General features: G+C 40.2%; 2 protein-coding genes across 2 annotated transcripts; one reads left to right on the forward strand and one right to left on the reverse strand.

Moving 5' to 3' along the window:
- Positions 1 to 40: 40 nt before the first annotated feature.
- LOC114358366 (uncharacterized) lies at positions 41 to 1,042 on the forward strand. The gene has a single exon (XM_028312312.1). It carries the CDS (start codon positions 41 to 43, stop codon positions 1,040 to 1,042), a length of 1,002 nt encoding a protein of 333 aa, XP_028168113.1.
- A 3,164-nt stretch (positions 1,043 to 4,206) lies between these two features.
- Positions 4,207 to 8,346, reverse strand: LOC114358375 (phospholipase A-2-activating protein-like). Its single transcript, XM_028312322.1, has 4 exons — positions 8,199 to 8,346; positions 7,331 to 7,476; positions 6,284 to 6,408; positions 4,207 to 4,994 (listed from the first exon to the last, which is right to left on the reverse strand). The coding sequence occupies exons 1-4, from the start codon at positions 8,233 to 8,235 to the stop codon at positions 4,820 to 4,822; spliced, it is 483 nt and encodes a 160-aa protein (XP_028168123.1). The 5' UTR covers positions 8,236 to 8,346; the 3' UTR covers positions 4,207 to 4,819.
- Positions 8,347 to 10,472: the final 2,126 nt, after the last annotated feature.

Consider the following 10,472-nt stretch of genomic DNA (forward strand, 5'->3'; position numbering starts at 1 on the left):
CGTGAGTCATCTTCTTTCGCTTTATACGCTCCTGGTAGCTATGCCGCTAAAACGAACCCCACCGGTCTCGCCTGCGCCGTGCGCGTCCGGCGCGCCTAACAACCGAGCGGCCGCCGCTCACCCGCAGCCCGCGTCGAGTACGGTCAAGTTTCAGCAATCAGAACTCCAGCACCAGTCACGGCGGGGTGCCTCCGAGGGCTCAGATTCGAGTCCGTCGTCTCCTCACCCGAATGAAACGGAAAAATTCATTTCACACTGTAACAAAAGGCAGCTTGAAGGTGATGACCACAGCGACATGCGCGCATTTATGGCTGAAATGCGTATGTACTTTACCAATTTTTCAATAAATCAAGACAAAAAATTAACTGTACTACAAGACACCATAACAGCGATTAGGGACCAAAATGCTGAGATTTTTAAGACATTAGATTTTATGTCACAGAAATATGATGATTTAAATAGCAAGATAAATAAATTAGAGGATGAGAGGAAAAATAACCAACAGCATATTGCTGTACTTGAGGACAGGATCGATTTCCTTGAAAAAAAGGGGCGCGCCACCTTTCTGGAAATAAGAAATATCCCCATAAACAAGGTAGAAACAAAGGATTGCTTGTGTGATATTGTTGGTAAACTCGGTTCTCTCTTTAAGATTCCTATAGAAACCACGGACATCCGTGACGTCTACCGTATTGGTTCGAAAGCTCGTGAAAATAAACCCATCATCGTGGAACTGTCTAATGTAATGAAGAAAACACAACTTATCACTGCTTTCAAAAAATTTAACCGAGTAGATGGAGCAGAGAAACTAAATACTCAACATTTACACATTGAAGGCAAACCGCAGCAGATATACATCGGTGAATCATTGACCCCTAAATTAAAGCGACTATTCCACTCGAGCAGAGAGTTTGCAAAATTAAACAACTATAATTATTGTTGGACAGCAAATGGGAGCATTTATATAAGGAAGAGAGAAGGAGACCCACACATACGCATAAATGCTGACTCAGACTTCGATAAATTACACGAACAAAGCTGACTAGTCCTCCGGTGTATACTTGACAGCCCCGACCATTCTGATAAAATCTTATACGGTTCAGTTGTAATTATAATTATAATAGACTTAAATACACTATACACAAACTCTCATGCACATACTCTTTTTCACAAAACCAAAAATACTATGTCACACCTCACACCAACCTCAACAACGGCAATCTCTCCTCTTTCACTTATGCTCTCTTTCTACATAGTACTGTGTTTCAACTGGCAGCGGCTTGAATTCAATCTTATAGACTTTTTCTTTCTTTTAGTCTATTGTTATAACTAATATTAATTCATTTTTTTTTTGTCTAATCTATAGTTTCTCTGTTTTTATAATTTAATTACTAAATATGGCTAATTTTACTAATGTAACAAACGAAATTGATTCTTTTTCATTAAGTGTCGCGAATAGGTGCAGCCCTGAGAATTGTCGCGACTTTATAACACCTGCTCACAATTTTAGAATTATCCACATCAATATAAGAAGTATTAAAAAGAACTTTGACGAGTTCATGATGATTCTGAATATGACTGAGATCGAGTTTGATGTTATAGTGCTTACTGAATGTTGGCTTCTGGTCGCGGGTGCCCTTCCCATTCTGCAGGGCTTTACATCGCATTTTACAACCAGAAATAGCAAACAAAATGATGGTGTTGTAACTTATGTAAAAAACACCTTGACCTACACTGTTATAGAGCCTGAGTTCATCGATGCAAACTGCCTCATTTGCCACTTGGATGGCATTGCTATTGTTTGCGTGTATCGATCACCATCATACACAAATCTTGAAAATTTTTATGTCAGTCTAGAAAACCTAGTTCTTCCTCTGAAATCTAAAAGAAATGTTGTGGTTATTGGTGACCTGAATATTGACATAAAAACTGGTAATCACGACCGTCACGCGGCCGACTACTTGAACTTGACAGCAGCCTTAGGCTTGTTGCCAGCTCACTTACTTCCCACCAGAGGTGATAACTGTTTGGACCACATCTTGTTGCGAACTGGAAGTACAGCCATTGCTTTAATATTAGACACCTATGTCACTGACCACTTACCCGTTTTACTTGGCCTGAAAGTAAGTCAACCAACGCAAGCTAAATCATGTGGGCTGCTCCCTCGCATTGACTACGATGCTATTAAAGCCGAGGTAGATAGTATCGACTTTTCAGCGGTACTAGAGACCTCTGATACCAATGCAGCAGCAGATCTGTTTATAAGTCTGATCCAAGAGGTTATCCATAAACACACAACCCGCATTAGGACTCGACGTAAAACCCTCCCAGTCAAACCCTGGATTACACCTGGCGTTGTTCGTTGCATCCGTAATAGAGATAAAATGCACCAGCGAGTGAAGAAATTTCCTGATAATCTAATCCTGAAAATTACCTACATTCGATATCGCAACTTCTGTAATTCTTTGATACGGAAACTAAAGCGAACGTACGAAACAAACGAACTTCTTAAAGCCAAGAACAATCCCAGAAACACATGGAGGGTCATCAAAACCATTACCAATTCAACCATTCAGCCACAGTCTCCCAAAGAGCTGTTAAATATCTCGGCTACCCCTGAAGCGTCCATCAATGAGGTCAACAGGTTCTTTGCTAGCATAGGAAGGGAACTTGCCTCTAAGGTGGTCCCTATCGGTAACACATCCACAGTCCCCTCTTCTACCACCCCGGTACAAATAAATTCGTTTGTGTTGATGCCGGTTGACCACAAGCAAGTTCTAAACCTCATAGGCGCTCTACGTCTGGATTGCGCTACTGGGTGGGACAATATACCTGCTANTCTTATTATTATTATTATTATTATTTATTATTTTTTAGACAGTATCTTCTAGCATTAGGTTTGATCTCATTATTGCTAACATATCGTCAAAAGTCATAATTTAAAGTTTTTACAATACGAAGTCCCTTACGCTTCTGTTTGTGAATATATGAACTTCGTATTGTTTTACAATCGCACAACAAAGTTCTTGCAATTTATGAAGATTCCATCCATACACTTTACTCCAACAACACAAATCAATGTATCAGTCGCAGCTAGCTAGCATTATTTGTAACGGGAACGTGGTTTTGACACAAGTTGCAATATTTCAGTCCAGGACAATATCCAATGGAAGAAGTCTTGGATTGCATGCATTAGTACATTTTATTGTCTAACAAATAAATGACATTGGGAACTTTTTGCCCCACTTTTTGAAAAGTAGCGGACACAAACGAAACCTATCACAGATGATACATACTAATATCCAATGAATTACCGTGCATTTTTTTTTCTCTCTTATATGGGAATATTGAGAAAATGAAGTTTTAATATTTTATTTTATTTTACATTTAGGTAACATTTTTGACGACCTCCGTGGCGGAGAGGCGCACACACCGGTTTTCCGGTGCCGGGCCAATCCTGAGGTCCCGGGTTCGATTCCCGGCCGGGACAATATAGAAAACGATCTTTTCACATTGTCTCTGGTTTGGGTGTGTTGTGGTTTGTCGTTCCCGATTTCCATAACACAAATGCCTTAGCTACTTATTTTGGGTTGGAGTAATATATGAGATGTTGTCTAATATTAATTTAAGTATTTATAATATTTTATTTACTTATATTATTTTATTTATATTTTTTATTTATTTATATTATTTTATTTACTTTTATTGGTTACTCTGCAATGCCAAACAACATAACATGTAAAAATATCAAATCATTTTAGACAAATATATTTTCAACTTAGACTCGTCATATCTCAGAATTCCCATATCTCACAACATAGCGCTTTAAGTGAATATACCTACAAGTATAAAGCTTTGAAATAAAATACGTTTCATCTTTGTCCGCCGTGGGGCATTTTCTCATATTAAAGTTCCCAATGTCCTTTGATCAGGGAAATAGTATTGTCTACTAGCCTTCTGCGACCATAAAACTACTTAACACCAAGTTGTGACTAGCACATTATCATAACACACAAACAATTGAAACTGGTTCACGCTGCCACTTCTAAACCGCAAGAACTTTGAATAAAATTGTGGAATCACATAGCGCATCGCTCAAAAACTTTGCAAAATAGCACTTCTTACAACTAAATAAGATGCCAGTGTTTAGCTTTACATGCCGTTGTCTGTACTGACTTAAGTTTTCATTTCATGTTATTTCTGCGCTTGTGATTCTTCTGGAAGTATTAAAGTGTCATTAATTTCAGTGATTCCTATTGGTCTTTATACAACCAATGAGTATCGAAAAATTCCGTTTCAGCCGATCGATACCCGACAACAAACCACACGATAAAAAAGGCCAATAGGAATCAAAACTGTTCATCCAAATATGGGAACGAATCAAAACTGGGAACGTATTTTTGAAACATTCGAATTCCAAATCGAATGCGCATGATTAGCATACGAATTTCAATAAGATATTTTTCAAAAGCCAATTTGTGAATAGGGGATCGGCCAACATATACAAATAATTATTTGAACGAACTTATAAAAGCATTTTATTTTAGTTGCTATTTAAATCATCATTCAAATCATTAGTCATTTAACAGCACTTTGATAACCAAAATCTCCAAGTGCTGTTAAATGTGGATATTTCAATAAACTTTGGAGAAACTGCTATTTGTCAGTTCATAAAAAGTATTTCAATTGACTTGTGTTCGACCCCCTATTCTTCAACGTCGATTCCACAATACGCACGCGATTTGTCCCCAGCCGAGCGCAAGATTCGATTCGAACGCTTCGAAAATACCTCTCTCGAGAGCCACTATTACTAAATGCACTATAACAGTCGCAGCAGCTGTTGTGAGGCCACCGTCAGCTTCCTTATGGCGGCGTCGGACGACGCGGCGTCTCGCTTCAGGCGGTTGTGTAGAGGTGCGCTGGATACCACCTTGGTTTGGATGACGAGCTTGTTGGGAGTCTCGGCCAGCAGAGTGCCTAGTGCTACGAGGGCCCTGGAATGGAGAAGAATTGTTTTAGGTAAGTACTTATGAAGTTCGAGTTAAACCAGTGCGAATGATTCGAGTCAGTTTTCAGTTATAAACATAACTTATACATATCAGAAAATATTGCGGTTAAATATTTATTAAATCATCATCATCATTTCAGCCACAGGACGTCCACTGCTGAACATAGGCCTCCCCCAATGACTTCCACATCGCACGGTTGGTAGCGGCCTGCATCCAGCGCCTTCCTGCTACCCTTATCAGGACGTCGGTCCACCTTGTGGGTGGACGTCCCACGCTGCGTTTTCCGGTACGCGGCCTCCAGAACCTTGCTGCATTTTTTAAATATCCTATTTCAAATATCATACATATTACGAGTCACTACTATGGTTTGTCTACTGTTGAACAAAGGTGATTCAGTGATTGCGAGAGCTTGACTCATTTATTTATTTTCTTTATTAGGAAAACATAAAGCATAAAGTTTAACACATTCATGTAACTTTTTAGACTAAGAGCCGGTGAACGCCAGACCTACGTTATTTTATAAAAGCTGAAAGTTTGTCAGCGTGTGCTCCCAATATAGGATATAATGTTGGTGAATCATGAAGTTTGGCTCATCGTGGCTATGGCAGCTATGCTAAAAAAACTGACAAGGAGTTGGAACTGTCAAAACTGTCTGGCTGATGTGGAAACAACTTGTAATCATTGCAACGATAATATGTATCATCCGCACAGCACATTACTACTAATATCACAGAATAATAATAAGTACTACGTACAGAAGTTTTACTTCGCGAAGGTATTTAAAAAATGTATGCTCAATGTCATTAACAATATGGTGTAATTTAGCCTGTCTCAAGAGTCAAGCACCATTTTGTTGACAAACGTCAGTGATCGGCACTGCGCCGAAGCTATAGGGCTGACTTCGGTAAAGTGATGTGACGTGAGGTGCCAAACTGCGGAAAATGGCGGAGGAAATACATGATTTAGCATGAATTATCATGAATAATATTAACTACTTATTTACCTCTCAGTGTCTTGAGGCAACTTAAAAAAGTACATTCTGTGTTTTTATTATTATTTAGGCAGTTAAATACTGCACAGTATTCAGTACACCATTTTCTTTATTTCCTTCCATCATACACAAGAATACGCGTGCGTGAGTCAATGTTCGCTCGTATGTGAGGCCTTGTGGAATAGTATCCTGTAGGTGGGCCATCGTGCGTGTTTTGTTTTCGATGTAAACTCGCGGAGATGAACAGGCCTGCTAATATGTATTGCATATGAGATGTGGTTACCGGAAGTAGGCCTCGTTGTCGTGCAGTCGCGGCAGCACGGCCACGAGGCAGTCGGCCAGCTCGGCCGTGTCCAACTGCGCCGCCAACGCTACGCACAGATTCAGGAGTAGGGAGGCTGCTGCGATCTGCACAAAAAATGTATAGGGATGATGACTGGGTAATGAAATCGAAATTCTATTAGTCCGTCAGACAGATAATAAAAACATTTTGGACACATGTTTTTTTTTCATAATCGAATAATAACAGTGCTACATCGAGTTGAATGTCGCGTGACGTCACTTTTGAGTAAAAATTCTACTCAAGCGTAACGTGACGCGCCATTTCAACTCGATGTAGCACTGTTATTATTAAATTGGGTATGAAAGAAAATAAAAAATATGCTAATATTTTCTAATTATCTGTCTGACGGACAAAAATTTGAAATTTTGTCATCTAGCCTATTATATTTCACTTAGAAACTTTAACAGGTATAAAGTCCAGTCGCCGAGCACGTATAATTTCGTCACACACTCACTGCGGCTGCCCGTCCCACAGTCGCGACCACGGTCGCGACAGCAATATAATTACGCGCGAGCGATAAGGATGGGTAGCATTAGGGTCATTGGACGAAATTCTACGTGCTCGGCGACCGGACTTTAGATCTATTTCACTTTTGTAGGTGTTTATATAGGGGTGATCAGAGGACACTAAAGAATAGACCGGCAATTTAACTCTCTCCCAGGACAAACATAGCATTCGCTCGTTAGGTGGGAATACTTTTAGAAACCTAGCCTCTTTAGTCATCTGTCTCCAGTTTGAACTGTTTGGGTTCGTTTCAACCAAAGGACATCCATCCACTGCTGGACAAAACAAATTATTTCCGCAATGACCGACCATGCATCCAAGTGCACCGCGACCTTCACTAGATCGTCAGTCCACCGAATGGGAGACCTCCCCTTCTACCTGATCGTGGCCGCCACTCGATAACTTCTACTCAAACTACTATTATTTCTATGTGCACTGCCTATTTAAATACACGCTTAGTAAAGATACCGTCATAACCCTGACCTGCGCGTTATTGTTCATCTGCTGCAGGCATATGATACAATGCACGAGGCTGTCTCTCGCAGCAAGCACCAGCATCTCTCCAGGCAGGTCGCTGAAAGCGTTCACTAAAACTCGCATCGCTAACATCTGGTTCGCTGGCAGGTTATCTGAAAACAAAAGAAAACCATTTAAATATAAATTCATTTACGTTTTCATACCTATATTGTTCCAGCGAGGCTAAATTAGGAACACTTCCCGTGGATGTAAGGAAGATCAGTGGCCTAATGAGGGTTTTCGCGAATGAAAAATCCGCCAGATGGCAATACGTAGACGCGAGGTCCAAATGCTGCATGATTGGTTATTTTTGAAAGGACATTGACAGATATGTCAAAATCCACCAATCACGCAGCAGTCAGACCCCACATCCACGTCCCGCCATCTAGCGGATCTTTCATTCGCGAAAACCCTCATTCATGTATTTTTTTGACAGTCAAGATCTCGTTGACGTACAGAAGTCGTCCCATTGAAAAACAAGTTCTAAATCCGTATTCACAAGGGTCATTTATGATGGAACGATTACTCGATAGGATCGCAACTCAGTGTTTTGTTGTCGTTGAAGTTGTTACGTGAATAGGGCTACAGGCCTCCGAAACCCGTCTGTCCAGCATGGAAAGTGTAGGCCAATCTTCTGTTTGTTTCTGATACAACATAACAATAATAGCTAATTTTATTACAATATGTCATTGTTATGTGATAGTATTATACAACAGCATAGTTTTTGAAATTTATTTATTAGGAAAATTCTGCAAATCTATTCTAAGCACTACCCTATTTTTCAAACAATTTCTGACAAAATTGCCTATGATTTATCAGATACTGGGATACATACCTGGCGCTAATAAAGACAGAAGATATTTGACGAACATCGGGCCGTACGTCGTGTCGAATATTTGCCCATTGATATCCTTGTTTCTAACTGCTAACCTAGTTATATCCAATACGGGGAAGAGTATTTCTGAAAATAGACAAAAATATTGTCAATAATTTCCAAGCAATTCGGACCTATATAAGGAATAGTACAGGTACAGAAGGATTACTCCGCAAGACGATTTAAATAAATGCGAGTCTTGCTACGACGCGATACAATGGAATTCNGCCATGTCCATTAAACTAATACGTATGTTATTTGTTAAATTTAACCTAAACTAGCACTGTCTGAATGGGCGGTGAGTGACTACTTTCTAGGTATAAAATATTTTTGATTTTGATTTTTGACCACTGCTTCGGGTCAACAAATGGGCCAATGCTGAGATCAGAATCAATCGCATCGCATCGCGACCATCATAAATGTTTGAAAACAGAATAGGTATAATCAAATCAATTGCTCTCTAACAAACCAAATTAAAAGCTCACAATGTATGCTGCAAAAGAATCCTGCGAGGTGTGAAATTGGGAGCCATTATCGTTCGGCGCGGACCACAGTTGGGCTGTCGGCTCCGTCTCCAGAATTAATGCCGGCGGCCACCGCAGCGCGCGAATTAGGAAGTGGGAAAGTGGGGACTCAGTTATGGCGGATTTTATGAATAAAAATAAAGCTTTGTTGACCCCATCTAAAGCCCGGTCGCTGAGCACGAAGAATTTCGTCCAATGACTTCAAGCTACCCATCAGTCGTCCGTCGCGACAGCAATATAAATACGCGCGAGCGATAAGGATGGGTAGCTTGGGGTCATTGGACGACATTCTACGTGCTCGGCGACCGGACTATAGTATAAAATTAAACAAAGGTACTATGGGTAGGAATTGGGAGCCATTATCGTTCGGCGCGGACCACAGTTGGGCTGTCGGCTCCGTCTCCAGAATTAATGCCGGCGGCAGCCGCAGCGCGCGAATTAGGAAGTGGGGACTTGATGATAGCGGATAAAGTAAAAAATGCATCCTTGGGCATCCTTTATACAACGCCATTTAATCTCAATCTCAGCAAGGTACTATGGGCAGATGGGTAACAGAAAACATCAGTCTTCTCCTACCATCATCAGATGGAAAGACTTAAATATGCTATAAGATTTTCTTCCTCAACGGGAACCCTTCGTTCCCATTACTTGTTTAGAGTTTGGCTGCTTATACAACTTAACCAGTAAAGAACAAGTTTGTCCCGGTCCCAAGTTATCTCTAAAAACGAAAATGGCTCAAGATCAAGCATTTTCAAACAAACTACTTTTTTCGTGCTAATTCCTAAAAGTCCAGTTACTGTAAGACAATATTTTTTTACACCAAAATTATAGAACCTACCTATCTAGTTTATTTATTTATTTAAACTTTAATTCCTAGTTCACCTGTTCTTGAAGTGTGTCAAAGAAGGTGTGATCTCTGAGCTGAAACGATGAAAATGTAATCCCGTAAAGTCCTGAAAAGGCTCAATTTCATTTCTCATCCGCTGAAACTGAGCCCCCACACAGCTTAGGGGTCGGATCCCGACAGGGTTAACGCACTTCGATTCTTTTCGATAATCGCTCGCTAATGCAGCGTTATTCCTCAACCCGCGGCCGCTTTGTTTCAACCCTAATCGACTGAAAATTGAGCCAATTGCATCTGGCAGGGTTGGATTTGCGTGGTTAAATAATGTGTGTGGGATGGAAGGAAGTTACGGTGCGATTGGGTTTCTGAAAGGAGTACAAAAGAATATTTGGGATAGTTATGAACGGTTTTATGAATCGACGGCTCTACAGGAAAGGTTGATATCGGCGTGTGTAATTATCATGTTACAATGTTTATTGGACTCTTATCCAGGTAAGTAGGCATGTCACCTAACAACAAATCATCACTTAGGGAGAAAATATCGGCATATGCTGAGTGAGTACCTAATGGCGGAAGAAACAATTGGCAGGTAGTGTGTAGGAATTTTAAACGCGAGTTAAGCCCGATTCGACCAAACTTTTATCCGAGAATAACTCCTGGTATAACTGGCACATTGACAGTTTCAGTATGGGAAATATGTGAAAACTGACGATTTATTCTGAGATTAATATTTAATCTTGTTTGGTCGAATCTACCCTTAGGGAGATAAAGTATTTTGTTTTGTGTTAGAACACCTGAGTATTTTTACTCAAGTAGGTATTCAAATATCAAATCTCTCAAGTCACATAACTGACGAAACGAATCTTC

Source organism: Ostrinia furnacalis, unplaced genomic scaffold (assembly GCF_004193835.3).
Source record: "Ostrinia furnacalis isolate ACB-3 unplaced genomic scaffold, ASM419383v2 OfSCF3905, whole genome shotgun sequence".
Classification (NCBI taxonomy): domain Eukaryota; kingdom Metazoa; phylum Arthropoda; class Insecta; order Lepidoptera; family Crambidae; genus Ostrinia; species Ostrinia furnacalis.

Bases quoted from the DNA above. Each gene is read 5' to 3' on its own strand.
- LOC114358366 (XM_028312312.1), top strand. From the start codon at position 41: ATGCCGCTAAAACGAACCCCACCGGTCTCGCCTGCGCCGTGCGCGTCC.
- LOC114358375 (XM_028312322.1), bottom strand. From the start codon at position 8,235: ATGTTCGTCAAATATCTTCTGTCTTTATTAGCGCCAG. The intron at 7,477-8,198 runs GTATGTATCCCA...TTTTGTTTTCAG, and splicing joins TCTGTCTTTATTAGCGCCAG to ATAACCTGCCAGCGAACCAG. The intron at 6,409-7,330 runs GTCAGGGTTATG...TTTTTTGTGCAG, and splicing joins AGATGAACAATAACGCGCAG to ATCGCAGCAGCCTCCCTACT.